Here is an 18747-nt window from a genome sequence, read left to right as displayed (position 1 = left end):
GGGATTTGACAGCGAGCCCCCGCTTATTCGCGCTTATACGCCCTTAGGGAAACCTTTTTGAGTTTTTTTTTTGTCTTTCTGCTCTCCTACAACTGTAAAAAGCCTGACTTGGCTAAAATAAAACTACAAATAAAACCCAGGAATTGAAAAACAAAAACAGCAATTGATGAACAAAGAATAAACGGTAGTTCAGTATATTATCTTAAAATATACTATATATATTATATAAGCACAATTGCACAAGTTGTTGTAGTTTACTCATCTTTGCGTGACTAAGATGAAAATCAATGAGTAGAATTTATTAGTATTTTATGTATTTTAATGACCGTGGCTCTTGGATTAAAGATAAAAGGCTGGTGCAATGGAAGTATATTGCGTTTTTTTTCAAAGATAAAAGGCTGGTGCAATGGAAGTATATTACGTTTTTTTCATCTGTCAATCAAGACTTCCATCTGAGCAAGAAAAATTGTCACAGGTGTCAAATTTTCAAGAACCGCGCATGTATGGTGATAGAATTTCCTACATGCAACATCAGCCCTGATTTAGAATACAAAAGGAGAAAAACAAACTTTTAATGTTGTTTTATTTGATTAAAATGAAGAAACGAGTTTACATTACAATGGCGCAAAAATGGAGAAAAAAAAATCACAGGAAATGAATCTAACAAACAACATTCGGTGTGATCTCTTGCAGCATCGATAAACACGGTCAATGTCAGAGTCATACAGTAGGTGGCAGCAAAGATCAGTGTGTACAGAAAAAAAAATCAGGATCAAATAACATCTTAATATATGTGGATAAAATGATGAATATACATAATGTGACGACAACAGGAAATGTGGCTTTTGTAGCTGTAGTGACGTCAAACCAACGCGACGCTTTCCAGCGTGACGTCACCTCTCACCGTCACACGTCTGATCTGATCCAGGCCCACTCGGTACTTGTAGTCCACGTGGAAGTTGGCGCCGACGCTCACGTGGAAAGAGTCCCTGTCGCAGCGGATGCGCATCTGAACCACAAGGGGGAGCAAAACGCCACTTGAGAACTTTGAAGCAGGAAACCAACGTTTTCCATAGCAAACAACTTTGCGATGACAATAGTTGAAGTTACCTCAAAAAACTGGGCGGGTACAAAAGGGAAAAAGTCCTGCGCTGTCTCCATTGGAGTCCAGCCCAGGCTACACAAACGGGAGATCCTCACAAATTTCTTGGCAAGCGGTCTGTCCCTGAAGCGAGGGTTCAGGTGCAGCGCGATGCAGTCGGAACCTTGGTAGATCACATACGTGACCCAGTTCAGGTCACTGTGGTCCCTTAAGCTATTTCCATAGTAGAGGTCAACGGCAAACCTGCAACACAAAAGCCCAAACACGTTGCCATGGTGACAGCCTTCTTTGTGGACGATGTGCTTGACCTACTCTCTTGGGTTCTTTTTGACCCGCCCTCTGACGATGAGGATGTTACCCACACGGAGACCTCCGAGCAGCTCCCCGATTCGAGCGTTGGGCTACAGGAGAAATTGGGGCGATTCTCAAGAAATGAGCATGTACCAACTACAGGTGTGCCAAAAAAAAAACTGTCTTTACAACAAAAAAAAAACCCAAAAAAACCCAAACAAACAGGAAAAGGTCCATTTTTTTTATTAAACCAGGGTGTCAAACATACGGCCCGCGGGCCAGTTATTATTATAATCAATAAACTTTTGACATTTTTCTTATTAATAGAGATGTGCTTGTACTAGTTTGGACAGTATTCAAAAAGAATAATAAATCTGAAGTTGTTGCTTTTAAAGTTATATGAATATATGTGATTTTAATGGGCTAGCCCTCTTGGGATTAGATTTTCCTCTATGCGGCCCCCAAGCTAAAACTACTTTGACACACACGATATATATGTATATAATTAGAGTAATATATACATTTTTTATAGATTTTTTATTTGTACTATATATTTTTTTATTTATACTAAATATATATGTACTTTATAAGTTTATTATAAATTACAGTAGTATTTTTATAGATAATTTATATACTATATTATAATAATGTATTTATGAATTTAGTATAATAAATGATAACACACATATATATATATATATATATATATTTTTTCTGTCTAAAAATGGCAGGTAGCAAAGTAATTGACGACTTTATGTTGTTAAATAATGAATCACTAAGTGGTGAACTGCTCCTTTTTTAGGTATTTTAAGTGCCAAAGTATTCCATTACTTTATGGATTAATAAATTACTTTGGGTCATTTAGTAGGGGGAATTAAGTACTAAAGTAATTGATTGTTTACTGTAAGTACCTATGTGATTATGTTAGGACTTTTAGTACTGAATTGATAACTTTAGTGCTAAAGGAGAAAACATAATCCATTACCTTTAGTAATATATTACAATGAATGCTGGACTGCAAAGCCGTATAGACACGTCGCTGGAATTGAACTAGCTCATAAATCGACAAAAAATGACACACACCCCGGCAGTTTCCATGACGATGGGCTCCGGCTTCTTTTCGACCTTTGGGGGAAACGAAACAAGACGGTTGGCGTCGCGGTGAGCTCACGCCCATTTTGCCGGGCGACCACTCACGGTCACGACCTTTCCAGCGACGGCCATCTCGGTGACCACCTCCACTGCCAGCTCTAAGTTTGCGTCCAGCGGTCCAGGGGCGTGCGGCACCACCTGAGAGCGAGCCGCGGCGCCGTTAGCTTAGCGTCGCTCCCGTTTTCCCGCCGATGGCGACTCACGATTGTCACCAGTTTGGCTCGTTTGCAGACGTAGTTCTCCCTGGTGCTGTCGCAGTCGTAGTCGTACCAGCGACCCCCTTCGTTGGCCGCCGCCGCGGCGCAGTGTGCGCCCCGCTTGCGGTTGGTGTTGGGTTGACCTTTCCCCCAGTTCCTGCCCAAAAAAAAAAACATTTCACACAGAGATCCTGCCAAATAGAATCTTCCTAGCAACAAACGACCAGGAGGGATCTTCACTTACGCCACGGCTTGTCGGAAGGGACTTCCGTCGGTCCACCTCCACACTCCCTCGGCGTCCTCGTCCGTCAGGCCCAGCCAGGCCTTGCCCCGTCCCAATGTTGTCCTCAACCATTCCTGCAAGCCATCACGCAATATGGATCTGGTACTCATGACTTAGATGAAGTGGAAGCGAGCTCACGCGACCTTCTCGTCGTCGTCCAGAATACTGGTCAGGTTGCTGTCACGTGACAGGCAGTGGGCGTTGGCCTCCCTCCACGTCTTGGTGTCCCCGGAGATGTAGTAACAATTGTCCTGGTGGTCCAGCCAGCCTGTGGGACACGCACAATGCCCTGGAAAGAAAATCAACAACAGACTTGAATCAAGGAAGTACAGAAGTAATCCATTACTTATTACCTGCTTACTTAATTACTTTAGACTAAACCACCTGAAGCAACTTATTACTTTAATATATTACCAGACATTTTTAAAGCTTGCCTTTTAAAACATACTTTTTTTTTTTTTTTAAGGGACAGCGCGTAAGATTTAGACCATTTTACATTACGGACAGCAGGAGGCGCTGATGGTGCTGCAGTTACCATTGTCGGTAGCTATGATAAACATGGCCGCCACCCGAGAAGTGCCACCATCATGTAATCTAATTTAATGATAACTAGACCTACGATTATATTTAAAACATACTGTTGATCATTAAAAACACATTTCTTTGCAAGTTTTTACATTTACAATCATTTGATGTATCCTTTTTAATGAAAAACGCTCAAAATTGTACACACTGTCCCTTTAATGAAAAACCTCCGGTTGGATGTCTGATAAACATTTAATATAATTATCAAGTCAGGAGGAATGACATGAGTATTTTGTGAAACAATGCGGGACAAGATGGACAAAATGTAATAAATGTTGAAAGAATTACATGTTGAAATAAATACTGGGACTTTTTTGTCAAATCAAAGATCTAAGCTGGTTCCGACAACGTTGCCGCTTTCGTGTGCACGTATCAGGGGATTGCTGTTATATTCTTGTCCACGAGAGGTCAGTATTGTCACACAGGCATGCTATTTTTCTCTCGTTTGCGAGACAGGAACGCTGTTTTTTAAACTTCACTTGCGGGACTGCATATGAAAGAAATTCATTTTGCGAGGAGGGGAAAAAAAAGATTTCTTGTTGAATTACTTGAACCCATCACCAGGCCAAATTCAAGCGTTTTTAAGCACTAAATTCGAAAAAAAAACGATCCCTGATTTAACGTCACATATTCGCGTAAAATCAAATATGACGCGGAAAAACGTAAATAAAAACACAAGGGCAGTATTCAGAATTAAAGGTCACGTTTTACGGTCGAAAATAAGAATTCAATTCACAGCGATGAATCAAAGAGTTAGCTGAAATTTAAAGAAAAAAAAATCATCTTAATGAAATGAATGTCAATCTCACCGCGGCTCAGAAGGACAGTGAAGACAAGAAGGAGACAACCTTTGGCTTGATGGATCATCTTGAAGCCTCCGGCTATTCGACTTACGGACAGGCAGTTGGGACAGACGCTTGACTTGCGAACTTGCGGTAGAATCCAAAAGAAGACCTGCACCTCCCCTGGAACCAATGGGCGTCGGACTGGAAGCGCTGACGCTTAATAAACCCCAAACGACACGCCCTCAAGGACGATGGCGTCTTTCATGATGACGTATATTAAGGTTGAAAAAAAAAAAAAACTACGATAACGCCGACACGTTTACGCCTAAAAGACCAACAACTGCTTTAAGATCAATACAGAGAAGCGTCACAATTCCACATCAATATAGACGCACAATAAACACATTATAATATGGCTTGTTGTTGACATATTGTCATATATATTAAAATATATGTATTGCAAATTTTCTTTAAATCACTTTTTTTGTGTTTGAATTTTAGTCAGGCACCGTCAAGGTCACATAGCTCATACTGCTACAGTCAAACATGGCGGAAAGCAAACGTTTCATAAGGTTGTTTCAAAGCTTGCGTTCTTTGAAGAGAAATGTTTTTGCAAAACTTATAATGATACATTGAATCACATGGATATCCATGACTCAGACACTTCCTGGACAACGTGTTCCTTCGTTTGCTACATTTGGGTACACCTGACAAAACCTGTGGACTCAAAATAACATTTCTGGACGTGTGTGTGCGTGTGTGAAAAAAAGCAAAAAAGTACATTATGCAGTACTGTATTCATCAAATAACTAAGTAATATTAGTTAATAACTATGTTAAGAATTCTTTAAGCGTTAGAGTTCGTGACGTGTTATCTTATTTTGAAAATTGTACTTTTAATTTGTCGGGTCGCGTTGCATTTCCGTTTCCTGTATTACGTTCTCTGTGCGTCATTCGGCTCGTTACGGTGACGTAGAGAACGACAACGTAAGCTCATATTTATAGTTTATTATCATTTATGTTGATAACGCGCGCGCTACTGCCTATGTCTAGTAAGCGATGAGTGTTTATTCTGTTTGTTTTCGTTTGTGTAGAGGTTGCACTTTATAGTTAGTAGTAGTTGTTGCTAACCCGCTAAGTAGTTGTTGTTAGTTGTTGCTAACCCGCTAATGTCGGCTAAAAATACAGTAAATTCATAGATTAAAGTTAGGCAAGTGTTTATATGTTAGTTGACTGACTTTAAGATTGTTGTTGATTCATTATTCAACAGATACTACATGATACACCATACATGAGCCAAAATAAATGTGAAGTTCAACGTGATGACGTGATGCGTACTCTTTCACCGGAGTCTTGGGGCAGATAACCGGTACTGAGATCAAATTCTCAACCAACTAAGTAATATTAGTTATTTAATGAATATAGAATAATGTTAATAAGGATAATGTAATGTTAAATAATAGGAGAAAGGAAATAAAATTCGCAAAAAAAAAGGATTGTTTCTGGTTACTGCGGCTATATTGGCGCGTACATAGAAATCTAGGAACTGATACCCTACTTCGCGGGTTTCGTGGGGGGGTTGACACCCCCCATTAACTGTGAAGTAGGGGGATCACTGTATTTCCAATTTTGAAAGTATTGGCAGTAAATGAGCCCAACATGGGCTAAATTTGACACCTTTAAGGGTGTCCCTCTCAACCTCCCGTTTGCAAGCATTTCGAAGGGATTGGGGGTGTGGCATGTTGAAAGTTGTCATGTTTTCACAATCCATGCAATATTTTAGCCTCCTTGTGTTTTTTTTTTATATGCTTTTCCTATGATATCACACATCAAAAAGCCCGAGTTGGGTCAAAAATTCCCCCAGGGATTAAACAACAATGAATAGTTAAAATGCTGTTGTAATCCCTTTGTTGATTTTCTTTTGAATTTTAAGGACGTTTTCTAAATATGCCGGATTTTTTCTCTTATGAGGTGGATTATCAAACCACTCGGAATGTTTAGATTACAGTTTTAAAAAACATCCATTGATGTTTGTTTGCTTCTTCATCACATAAAAAAAAATGAGCGTGTAGCTTTCAATCACACGCCAAAATGAATAAGAACAATAAAAAAAATGTGAGCCACAAGCATGTTTTTTGGACATAATCCAATGAGTTTTATTTGGTTTTATCTGTCAGACATGTTAATTGTTCAGTGTTAATTGCGGATCCAGGTGCATCATGGGAAAACAGTTCACAGCGGTTAGCCGCATTCTTTGGACTCCAAATCGAAGCAATATTCTGAGCGTGAAATGTAAATGCGCAGTAGAATATTCTCAAATCAGAGGGTTGGAAAAGAATATTACTTGATGTCTTTGAATGTGTCTTTTCATCGATTATACATAAAAAAACAAAAAAACAAAGTTGGATGACAAGTTACAGTGTTACGGTCATTTCATTTCACTCCATGGCTGCAGTCGACGGTAGAAAGAGTTGAACTCAACAAAACTGAGCATTTTAGCTTTCGGTGAAAATGAACTAGTCTACGAGGAGCAATAAATAAGTCCATCCTTCTATCTATTATGGATTCCAATCCAACAAAAAGTTTCCTTTATTCTGGTTTAAAAAAAAAAAAAAGGAAGAAAAAGTACAGCGGTACCTCTACTTCCGAAATTAATTCATTCCAGATGTCTCGCAATGGGAATTTTTCGTTAGTAGATGTGCGTTTTACATGTAAATAGTCCAAAAAAAACGCCCCTAAACCCTTTAAATGTATAATATTAATTGTAGCAGATAATAATATAAATGCAATTTATGGCACTGTTGTATTGATGGCGCGTGCAGACAACTTTCTATAGGTCGTTTTATTTGGACATTTTTATTTACATATTCATTCATTAAGGCATCATTTACAAGTCCACAAGAGCAATAATGTTTGTTTAATTTCGAGCGTTAAGTTTAGGTTCAAGGTCGTGCAGAGTACTTCATGTGTGTTGTGTTGCTCAGCCTTCTCGCTAACATGCTAACGACGCTAATGTCAGGCATGACAGCGCGCTAGTTATCTAGCGATTCAAGAGGAAGTGTTCAGCGCTTTGTTTACAGCAGCCCAAAGTGCTAACTAAGTATGTGTTTTAATGCGAATATGTACATTATTAGCCATAGCTAATGTCAAATTTAGTTCCAAAAGTCATTTCATAACATGAAATTTTGGTAAGTTGAAGGGCTTTTTTTTCATGTAAATATCCTAATCTGTTCCAAGCTCCCCGAAAATGCTCCTAAACCTTTTAAATCCATATTATTGATTCTAGCGGTTGATCATTAGAATGCGGTTTATTTCTTTGCCTTAAGATGGCGCTGGTGTATTGGTGGTGCGTGTTTACACCGTTTTATTTGTACGTTTTTAGGCGTCCAAGGAGCGAGAATTTGGAGCATCTAAATTCAGTTTGGATTTAAGGTCATGCAAAGTACTTGCTGTCAGTTGTTCAGCCTTTTTGCTAACGTGCTAACTGAGCTAACATCAGACGCAACAGCGCGCTAGTTAACTAGCGATTCAAGAGGAAGCGTAAAGCGCTTTGTTTACAGTGGTGTGTGTGTGTTTTTAGGCGATTCTGTACAATGTTAGCGGTAGCTAACGTCAGAGTTGATGTTTGTTAGTTCCGAACGATCGTTGGAAAGGGTGGGCGTAGTGTGTACGGACGAAAGGCTCAAAACCACGGTAAACATCGGGGCAAATCGTTTTTTCGCCTTTCGTATCCCGCGCTTTCATTCAAGACAATATTTTTCAGAAGAGGCCGTTTTGTAACCTGAGTTTTTCCCTAACGAGAGATGTTCGTAAATAAAGGTTCCACTGTACTTTTTGTTTTCAATTTCACTTAATTGGTCCAGATAATATTTTCTACAAAAAGTGTATTTTTGTTCCTCGAGTCGAGCCAGTGACATGCGATGCAGTTAAATGCTTCTCCACTAGAGGGCAGCGTTATCCTCTGTGTACACTATTTTGGGCGGAGGGGTGTAAGGTACGTTTCACGCTACAATTTACCCATTCAATCCCAAATACGTATTTTTACAATCTTAAGAGTCCAGACATTCAATCCCAGGTACGCCTTGTACGTAATAAAGTAGTCCATTACTGTAGTGTTTAAGTTCTTAATTACTTTAGTACAGAAATTAATGTATATTTCAGTACTTAATCGCCCCAAATTATTGATCATTTGAGTACTTCAGTATTTCAAGCCATTGATTACTTTAACATTTAATTCCCCCCTGAAATCGGTTACAGTGTCGCTGAATTTTAATCGACCAAAGATCAATAACAATTAAGTACCAATAATAATAGATTACGTCAGTACTTAACTATAAAGTACTGATTACTTTAGTGATTAAATACCTAAAGGAATGTATCACTTTAGGACTTAATCCGCTAAAGTAAGCGGTTATATTGGTACTTAAGAGTAATCAATCTAAAATCAATTACTTTAGTTCTTAATTCATCAAGTACCTGCTGTTTTTAAACCGTCTTTTGGCCAAACACTTGAAAAAAATGTAAACAACTGCCTGCGCTTGACCATGTGGACCCTTCAAAAACAAACAAAAAACAAAACAGAAACATATGTAAATGAAATGTAAAAATATGCCGTTGGGATTGAATTAGCTAAAGGGACAATGTGTGAGATTTACCGATATACATATATGTGTGTATTAGGGCTGCATGATTGTGTCCAAAATAATAATCACCATTACTTTGGTCAATATTGGTCCATTTACAAGGGTTCAAGGCTTGATATTACAAATAATAATAATAAACTAAAATAAATCAATAAAGTAAGTAATAATTCAAACAAATTCACCCATGACGTGGCAAAAACTTGGCACAAAGGGCAACACAGCTAACTTACTTAAAAAAAAAAAAAAAAGAAGCCGACTTAGAACCATACACATTATTTACTTCTAAGCAAATTTTAGTCAATTAGCAGTCAATGTCATTTACGGTCCGAATTTATTAATCGGATTTTTCAAAATGGGTCTCAATTGACAGCTAGCACTGTATATATTAGGAATCAGGGGATAAACTGAACGCCATTTCACACTGGTAAATAATATATTCGGGTGAGAAAAGCAGAGGCTTTTGTCACGCAAACAAGCGGGAAGGAAACATTGCCCCCTAGTGGTAGGATGACATAGTGCTTGATTGGAGATGTACGGTGGCTGGCTTTTTAAATGTTGATATTGTGGAGGATCATCTTAAATAATTGTGCAGCCCTAAAATATATATATATATATATATATATATATATATATATATATATACTAAATTGCACACATTGTCACTTTAGGGTCGGGACAACCGGACGCCAGTTTGTCGAAAAAAGACGAAAAAAAACTTAAAATGGGAAGCAACGCATCACACTTGAGCAAGCGATCTGGGCACGGACGTGAAAGCAGCCCCGCAAACAAAAGCCCGTGTTAATTCACCTCACTTCACATCCGCGTTATTGGCCGTTTCAATCGCTTCCTCGGCAGCGCAGTCGGGTTTGGCTTCCGCTCGGGGCGAGCGGCGGCGGAGGGAAGTCCACGTCGCGACTTTGTTGGCTCAGACTATCCTCCATTGCATCACGCTCATGTCCTTGCCTCCGGTGGACACCAGGCAACTGTCGTTATACAGGAAGGTCACGTTGGTCACGTGACTGCTGTGCCCGCCGTAAACGTGGCTGGGAGCCTGAAACGCAGCCGACGCGCTTTCATGTTAATGTGTTCCAAAACGTTCAATTTGTGTCCGCCGTCGTGTCCGTTTTGTCTCAGAAAGACAGCAGCCCCGCCAGATTTTGGATTTTCCGGCTCATCTGCCAAACAGCGATTGAACAATTTCAACGAAATAAAGGCATACGTTTTGCAAAAGCATCCCGATGACACGGTAAGTCGCTTCATGTTCCAATTAATTTTCCCTTAATTTGAAAAACATACTGTTCCCGCCACGGCTGAAGCAAATATGAAATTAGATTTGCTAATACCAGGAGAAAGCCTGCTAAAAGGGGGCTCCTCCCACCTGCGGTCCCTTCTGAAGGCTTTTTATTTTCCCCAGATGAGCTTTTTGAGTTTTTCCTTCCTCTTCTGGGAGCTTTGTTCCGAGTATGCTGTCGCGTATTTATGATGTTCTGTATGACAACTTTTTCACCTGTGAAGCCCTTTGAGACCGCGCTGATTCAGGGCTACACAAATAAACTTGACTATTTTATCCTCAATATACGTAATAACAAAATTATAATGACCTTTCAGGGGTATGTTTAAAATATGTATTCTGTATTGCATACCTCCCATCTTGAACTTATTCAATCACAACGACACAATTTTACCATTTTTTTTAGGTGTAAACATTAATCCAAAGCCCTTCATTTTATATGGAAAATTTCACTGGCACGCAACTTAAGTATTTTACATAACGAAAATGATCGTCCATGGCAGGAAAACAGGAAAATGTGTCTTCAACGTTTTAAAAAAGACGAAGATTTACCCTGAACTGAGAACACGGGAAGGAGAAAAGGTGGACCTTCCCGAAGTCATCCCCGGTGGCGAGGAGGCTCTTATCGTTGGATCTGCTGCCAGCATTGATGTCGGTGCCGTCCGAGCCGTCGGACCACATGCCTGATCCGATACACGCGTATATTAGTAACCCCGAATGACGTGCTAACGTCGAGAAACGAGGAAGAGCAGATGAAACGTACCAAAAACCTGAAAGCCTAGCGTGCAGGTATGTGTTGCCCATTCGATATCTCTGATGGTCTCCATGCTGACCACCTGCTTGCACACGGAGGGGATCCCTATGAGGACACACACACACGCGCGCACACACACACACACACACACACACACGCAAATTTGTTCTATGTATGAGCAAACCTAGAAAACAGCTGAGCCGCGATTGGTCGTTACTTGAGCAAATTGTGAGGTCATTTTCAGTCAACGGCTAGAGACAAAATGGCCGCCCTGCGAGATCTCTAGAATCAGGTAGGATTTGCCGATTACCGCCTAATATAACACGCAAAAATGAAAGCCAAAAGTATGGGTGCGTCTTATAAACGCTAACTTAAATATCATAATTTTTTTCGACGGCAGCGATTAGGGTAATGGAATGGGCTAGTTTATTAACAACGCTTGTTGTTATCTGAGGTCGTGACGGCATTATTCTCAATAAAATAAGCGAGCGGCCTGAACCAATGTCCGAGTTCATCACCTGAGCAACTTGCGATGTTATTTTCAGTCAACAGCTCGTGACAAAAGAGCTAGCTGAAAACAGGCGGGATTTGCTACTTACCGTAATTCTTCTAACATAAGACCCGCCCAAAAATGAAAACCAAATGCATTTTAACAGCATGTTTTTAGTAAACACGTGTCGACACTTACAGTACAATATTTCATAGTCTCCCGAGTTGGAAACCAAGTACTGCGATTCCACTGACCAGTCCAGATGGGTGATGAAACTGGAGTGACCCTGGACAAAAATGTGGATACAAAATATCAAAATTGTAAAAACGAGGTCCAGCGCTATGTGAGACTTCGAGTTTGAATACAAAGTAATAACTTAGAGACACTCACTGAACACTTGCCCACTCTGCTGTACTTCCTGCCATTTTCCGCCACGGCATAGATATAGATGTAGCTGTCATGGGAGCCGATGGCCAGGAAGTTGCCATCTATATTTTTTTTTAACAGGTAAACGTTGGGAAAATATCACGGTACACGTCCTCATAAAAATTTACTAGTGAGTTGCACAAAAAACATTCCATTGATTAAATATGAAACATGAAACAAAAGCCAAATCTGAATTTTCCCAGTCAACTCAAATGCGTCATAGCATACAGTATTGTTGTCAGGGAGGAAATGTTTTTGCGTGTTTTAGCTAGCCAATGAAGCGTGATATTGAGCTGTTAAGTGAAATCAGTCCAATGAAGGCCATCCGGGCAGTGAATCAACGCCTTTGTTGTTACTTTGACACATTAGTGCAACGGGAGTTTGCAAATTTGGGAAGCTGGACCTGGGAAACCTTTGATTGTTAGCTTAGTGCCAGCTAGCATGACATGGGCAACGCAAGTTGATTAAACGCCCAGTGTACAGCAACAGGTCCAGGAGTTGTCTAAGTCTTCCAAAACTAAATACGACAACAACTAAAAAAAAAAAAAAAAAAAAAGGAATACACTCTAGTGAGGAAAAACATATAACAAATTGAAGATAAATTGCACATCTTTTGTATGTAAAAAGTGCAAACCTGGGCCAAATCTCATCGCAGAAAGCTGTTCGTTTCCATCTGTGTGCACCGCGACTAAATCCTTTGAGTCGGTGTCCAGTACCAGCCACCTGCAGGACAAGGAGACAAAAAAAGAAACTTGTTGCTCAACATATTCAAAATAATGGTTGAAAATATTTTTTAACTACCACATTTAGGTATACTTTATATGTACTTTATATGTAGATGTACAGTATACACATATGCGCTCGCTCCGGCCTTCCTGTGTGAAGTTTGCATGTTCTCCCCAAGCCCGCGTGGCTTCTCTTCCTTTCGCACTCTAAAAACATGCATTTCAGGTTGTATTGGGCATACTAAGTTGTCCTTAGGTGGGATTGGCTGCGTTTGTCTCTGTCCGCCCTGCGAGTGGCTGGCAACGAGTTGGGGCTGTCCCCCACCGACTGCTTTAAGCTCTTGCGAGGATAAGCGGCTTCAAAAAATGGATGTATATACTGTATAAATGATATACTGTATACGTTTCTCTTTGAGAAGTCTTTCCAAGCGCCTACCTGCCAATTTGCGTTCCTACGGCAACAACGGCTCCCGATGGGTGGAAGTCTGCTGATTGGGCCGTGTCCTGATGGGATTGTCAAAAGTTTAGGCGGGTATATCTTGCAAACAACAACAAAAAACAGAAACAAATGACTGTATAGCCGTAGAAATGACTCAGCGTATTTAGCCAAACGTGCAATTTGGACAGATGTGATTCTACTAAAAGCCGCTAGAGGGCAGTGCAGACCGACTCACTTCCATGTTTTTACTCCAGACGAGCTGATGAGAACTCGAATCCCACATACACACTTGCCTATCATAGCCGCACGTTAGAAAGTGGGGCCTGTTGGGATGCGCAGCCAGACCCCACAACTCATCAGTGTGACCCTGAAAGCGAATGAAATAGATTGGATTTTAAATTCAGTGTTTATCGATGTGCAGAAATGCTCGATTGGAAAAGCGAATAACCTGAGTAATGGGCACAAACTCTCCATCCAAGCTGCCTTGCAAAACGAAGTTCTTGGTGGTTCCGATGAGAACCGTCTCCCCTCTGCCCTCTGCTACGGTCCTGATGGGACCAAACAAATCCGGCACCTGCAACCAAGCCATTCAAAACAAATCGTATAAACACTCGATTTATTTGGAAATATTATCCTGCTCACACGTTTGCAGAGTTAAACGTTTTACTTTCATGCGCTCTAAAATTTTACAGTATTGTGGTTGTATTACTGGTGACACTAATTATTGCACAAAATCCATAATCTTGTGTGTATATATATATATATATATATATATATATATATATATATATATATATATATATATATATATATATATATATATATATATAAAACACACAGGCTTGGGGAGAACATGCAAACTCCGCACAGGAACGCCGGAGCGAGGTGGATATATATATATATATATATATATATATATATATATATATATATATATATATATATATATATATATATATATATACATACACACACACACACACACACACACACACACACACACAGTTAAAGGGACCAATCCAAATCCACCTCGCTCCAGCGTTCCTGTGCGGAGTTTGCATGTTCTCCCCAAGCCTGTGTGTTTTATCACGTGTTTTTCTGTTTCTATTTGCACTTTATGATATTGTCCAGCACTACTACAGTCTTTCTAAATGTGCTTTATAAATAAACTTGAGTATACATACAGTATATACACATGCATACAGTATATACACATATATGGAGTGATTTTTAAGCTAGTGGAAGTTGAAAGCATTTGAATGTATTTCTATGTACATTTCCAGCAACACATAAGAATTTCGTTTTACTGTCACCTGGACAGTTTGGATCTGCTGGTAGGCGCCGTCCCAGGAGATGAGTCGGCAGTCTTTGCCTCCGGACACCAGCGTGCCGTTCCTCAGCGTGCAGAGCGCAAAGATGCTGCCTTCGTGAGCTCCGTGGATGACGTGGCTGATACGATTAGCGCCTGCGTGACACAGGCGGACGGGCTAAGACGGACGGGAAGCTTTCGGCCCAGAGAAAGTCGGCTCGCTCGTAAACGTCGGACAGATGGATCGATGGAGTGGATCAGTGAGAGATTATTTTGGACGGAGAGCGGCAAGTGCGCCTCTTCGGGTTTTGTTCCGTTACAAATAGGCAGCTTTGCGCGAATGACGAATTCGGAACATATTGATGAGCTGGTCGTTCCTCGTCATCCGCGCTGCAGCGTTTCAATCTATAAACATCGAGATACCTTTTCCCCACACCAAGATGTTTCCGCTTGAATCCCCGGTGACGGTATCTCCGTTTTCCGCGAAGGTCACGCATAATACGAATTTGGGCTTCTCTTGTTTCTGTAAATCACAAACATACGAGCGGCGCAGCAACGATTAATCGACAGCGCAGATCGGCAAATCAATAGTTAAAGTTGAAGAATAAATGAGGGTGTTTTGCAGTGGTCATTCTAGGGTCAAAGGTTGAGCCGCGCTAATCCCTGCTAGGGCTGCACAATTCATCGAATTTTAATCGCGATCACGATTAATTAAGATGATCCTCGGCAATATTAACATTTAAACGGCCGGCTACCGTACATCTCAAATCAAGCACTTTGTCCTCCTACCACCAGGGGGCAGTGTTTCCGACATTTTTGCATGACAAAAGCCTCCGCTTTTCTCACCCAAAAATTTGATTTGCTAGTATGAAATGGCGTTGGGTTTCTCACCTGATTCCTAACACATACAGTGCTAGCTGTCAATTGAGACCCCAAATTAGAATAAATTCGGAATGAAAAGACCGAAAATGACATTGCAATTTGCATAAAAGTAAATAATGTGCTTGGTTCTCAGTGGGCTTCATTTTTTTCCATTGGTTTGCACCCAGTAAGTAAGTTAGCTGTGTTGCCCTGTGTGCCAAATTTTGCCATGTCGTGGGTGAATTTTTAAAAATTATTCTTTAATTTCTTCATTTTAGTCAATTACTATTATTTGAAAGTATCAAGCCTTAAGACATTCTCATATACTGCTTGTTTAAAAAAATTGACAAATAACCGTGATTTCAATATTGACCGAAATAATAATTAGATTACATTATAGTTTCATTGGAGGGCATCATTCCATCTGTGAAAATTGGTCAGGGAAAAGTGGGAGGGGTTGGGTGGAACAAACCATGTTTTAGGTGAAGGGAGGGATATAAAAAGTAGATATATAAATTTTGTTTTCTAGCTTGTTTTAAATGGGTATACATTAAAAAAAAACTTGCTAGGAAGTTGCTAGGATTCAATTTATGGGCGGGTGCTTGAGCACCCCTAAAAATGGTCTAGAAACACGTATGTTGTTGTGACATTCATACCTCAAAAAGTCCTTGCTTTTTGACTAGCATGCCTTTTTCCAAACTCCAAAAATGGAGATGAGACTTGCCGCAGGTCACCAGGACGTTACTGTCGGTCGGGTGAAAGTCTGCGGCAAACACCGTGTCGTTGGATGTCTGAAAACCAAAGATGGGAGAGAGTAACAAGATATATGAAAAATAAGACTATCAAAAATATCCACTGTGCAACAAGAGCCATTTTTTTTCAGTAAAAATGGAGCAAAGATGACAGGATGCTTGATAATGTAAAAAACAGGCCATATGCTGCCCGGTAGCCATTTTTGACCACATATGGATGGACACACACACACACACACACACACACACACACACACACACAAAACCTACTTTAACCTCAGCCAGTCTGTCTTCACGCTGCCAGTCCCAAACTGACAGCACGTGATCGTTTGAGTCATCAACAACGCACAGTGTGTTTCCTCCATTCTTTAAAAAAAAAAAAAAGAAATAACATGACATTTGGATCAGAATGTCAAACGTTGCCTTTAAATGCTAAAACGTCCTTGCGAAAATTCCTCACCGACTTGGAGAAAGCCAAGCAGACAAGGGCTCGCTCGAAGTAAGCCGCTCCCAAAACGTGGAGGGTGTTGAGGCTGACCGAGTCCCACACGCGGATATGTGGCGCTAACTTCAAGATGAAAACACACAAGGAGTGGTGAAAATTACAATGCTACCTCCACCTATAAAATTAATTTGCCGCGGAAGTAATTTAGTTCTTGGATCGAAGTCGTTTGTTAACTACAAATCCCACAATGCATCGCAAGAACTTTGCATGATGGGAGTCAGGCTAAGCCACTCAATGAAGTCATTGAAAGAATTGCAAACATCATAAATTGCCCGCTAGTGCCCACCGGCGGTTTTGGGGTCTAAACACAAAAGTTTCTATTGCACGCGAGTCGCCGGTGAAAAGATTCATGCAAAAATTGTGGGAAATGCATGATAAAACATTGGGTTTTCTAATGTTCAAAATTGATAATATTTTCAATTTTATTGGCAGTAAATGAGCCCGACATGGGCTGACTTTGACATATGCAGTGTGTATCCGTTTGCAAGCATTTCGAGGGGATGGCCGGATGGCATATTGAATGTCAAAATGTTTTGACAAGCTATGCAAATTTTAGCCTCCTCGTGTTATTGTTTTGTATACACGTCAAAAACAAGAGCACAATAATCATACAATTTAAAATATACGATGTAAAGAATAAAATAATGCTTCTACAACCTTTAAATTAATCATATTACTTGAAGCAGATGACATTGGAATTCACTTACTTTTCCCTCTAAAGAGGTGCCAGCCACCTGCCCCGTCGCTATGGTAATTTTATCGGGGTGGACTGCCAAGCTAATGAGAAAAAAAAAGACTTGAAAACTGTTGAAGAAAAAAAAAGGCCATTTTGTGAACGAGTCAATGACAGCTCCATCACACGTACCATTTGATGTCGTCCGTGTGTCCGGTGTAGTGTCTCTGCAGCTGCTCGTCCACGTTAAAGAGGACGACCACGGAAGCAATGAAGTACACCGTTTCTCCAGTGGGCAGCAGGTAAAGATTGGAGCGGCAGTCCCGACCGCGGTAACCGTATCTGGTCATAATTAAGGTCAAGAAACATAGACAACGTCATTCCCAAATATAGGACAAAATCTTCATTTTAGGTGTCAAATTCTGGTCATTTCAGTGTTAGCGTGTGTAGGACACGCCGAGACTTTGGCAACAATGTAAGAACTAAAGCAAAACACAATCAGATTCAAGATCCAAGAGTTTGGATGAATTTGCATAGTAACACTACACAAAGACACTTTGATTCTGTTCATTTCCCTGAGCGGACTTACGTTCTACACAATCGAGCAAATCATAAAGTAGGCAATAAAAAAATAGTAATAGGACAATAAGGGCAGTAACAACGAAGCACTGATAAAGGAATAGACCCACATTATGAACATATTATGGAGTAGATGGAGAAGAAGAAACAGGGATAAAATTTCCTGCGTGTGAACAGGATGGACTCGGACGTAGGTTCAGCCTGCACGCTTCTTTTATTCAAAACAATGCCGTAACAACGTGTCTTATGTTTGGGGAATTGCGGTACTCCATCAATAAAAACTCCACAAATGTTGAAAAGCTACTAACGGCACCGCCAAATTCATTTCAGGGTTGATTTTTTTTTTTTTGTTTTTTTTTAATGATCTTTTTTAAAGGATACACCCATTCCAGTTTGAGCTTGCTGGCCGGAAGGTCGGATCTGGCTTCCAGACAGTAGCCATCCACTTGGTCCTTGGGCATGAACATGGTGATGGGACGGCCCTTTAAATACATTTTCACATAACCTTCCTCTAGAAAAAAAAAAAAAGACAGAGGATCAGTTTGATAGACGCAAAATGGAAATTGGCTCATGATTGATAGTTTTTGTGTGACTGCAGTTTGGTTTGGTTGCAGTGATGTATGAAAATAGTTGATGGGGTGGAAAAAAATGTGATTTATTTGTCTCCTATTAGATGTCAAAAAATTAAGAGGATGAATGACAGGCTACAAAACAGACAAATGTTTTGAAAACATCTTTATTTGCCACTTGAAATACATTCTTGAAGCAACACAGAAAAAAAAAATGGTTGTAATGCGGTAATATTTGGCGCACAGCAGAGGTTAAATCGAAAGTTCGCTTGGCCATTTTGAGCAGTAAAAATGATTGGCTAATTAAATTGATATCGTGTCATCACTAAATTATTTT

The 18747-nt window shown here is 40.1% G+C and overlaps 2 protein-coding genes across 6 annotated transcripts in view; both read right to left on the bottom strand.

Moving 5' to 3' along the window:
• Positions 1-566: 566 nt before the first annotated feature.
• Positions 567-4601, bottom strand: LOC148412590 (uncharacterized). The gene is made up of 9 exons (XM_088434061.1): positions 4420-4601; positions 3169-3314; positions 2987-3099; positions 2749-2899; positions 2591-2683; positions 2477-2518; positions 1415-1503; positions 1111-1345; positions 567-1009 (listed from the first exon to the last, which is right to left on the bottom strand). Exons 1-9 carry the CDS (start codon positions 4475-4477, stop codon positions 863-865), a joined length of 1074 nt encoding a protein of 357 aa, XP_088290187.1. The 5' UTR covers positions 4478-4601; the 3' UTR covers positions 567-862.
• Positions 4602-6521: 1920 nt separating this feature from the next.
• Positions 6522-18747, bottom strand: part of eml1 (EMAP like 1) — a 46094-nt gene continuing 33868 nt past the window's right edge. For all 5 annotated transcript variants that reach the window (XM_088432859.1, XM_088432857.1, XM_088432858.1 and 2 more), the window contains 17 exons: positions 18223-18352; positions 17455-17604; positions 17297-17366; positions 16545-16652; positions 16355-16450; positions 15989-16123; positions 14895-14994; positions 14476-14627; positions 13611-13736; positions 13398-13529; positions 13160-13227; positions 12633-12721; positions 11963-12060; positions 11771-11858; positions 11092-11187; positions 10881-11011; positions 6522-10088 (listed from right to left, as the gene is read on the bottom strand). In XM_088432859.1, the coding sequence (XP_088288985.1) occupies positions 9963-10088; positions 10881-11011; positions 11092-11187; positions 11771-11858; positions 11963-12060; positions 12633-12721; positions 13160-13227; positions 13398-13529; positions 13611-13736; positions 14476-14627; positions 14895-14994; positions 15989-16123; positions 16355-16450; positions 16545-16652; positions 17297-17366; positions 17455-17604; positions 18223-18352 (1895 nt within the window). In that variant the 3' untranslated portion in view covers positions 6522-9962. The remainder of the gene's footprint in view (positions 10089-10880; positions 11012-11091; positions 11188-11770; positions 11859-11962; positions 12061-12632; positions 12722-13159; positions 13228-13397; positions 13530-13610; positions 13737-14475; positions 14628-14894; positions 14995-15988; positions 16124-16354; positions 16451-16544; positions 16653-17296; positions 17367-17454; positions 17605-18222; positions 18353-18747) is intronic.

This window comes from Hippichthys cyanospilos, chromosome 14, assembly GCF_059441005.1.
Source record: "Hippichthys cyanospilos isolate Australia breed blue-spotted pipefish chromosome 14, RoL_Hcya_1.0, whole genome shotgun sequence".
Classification (NCBI taxonomy): domain Eukaryota; kingdom Metazoa; phylum Chordata; class Actinopteri; order Syngnathiformes; family Syngnathidae; genus Hippichthys; species Hippichthys cyanospilos.
Note: the sequence above shows the minus strand (reverse complement) of the source record. Positions and strands in the feature narration are given on the sequence as shown.

What these genes read in the sequence shown, in the direction of transcription:
- LOC148412590 (XM_088434061.1), bottom strand. Translation starts at nt 4,477, where the DNA reads ATGATCCATCAAGCCAAAGGTTGTCTCCTTCTTGTCTTCACTGTCCTT. An exon ending in CACTGTCCTTCTGAGCCGCG is followed by an intron (nt 3,315 to 4,419) that starts GTGAGATTGACA and finishes TTTTCTTTCCAG; the next exon opens with GGCATTGTGCGTGTCCCACA. An exon ending in CCCTTCCGACAAGCCGTGGC is followed by an intron (nt 2,900 to 2,986) that starts GTAAGTGAAGAT and finishes TTTTTTGGGCAG; the next exon opens with GAACTGGGGGAAAGGTCAAC.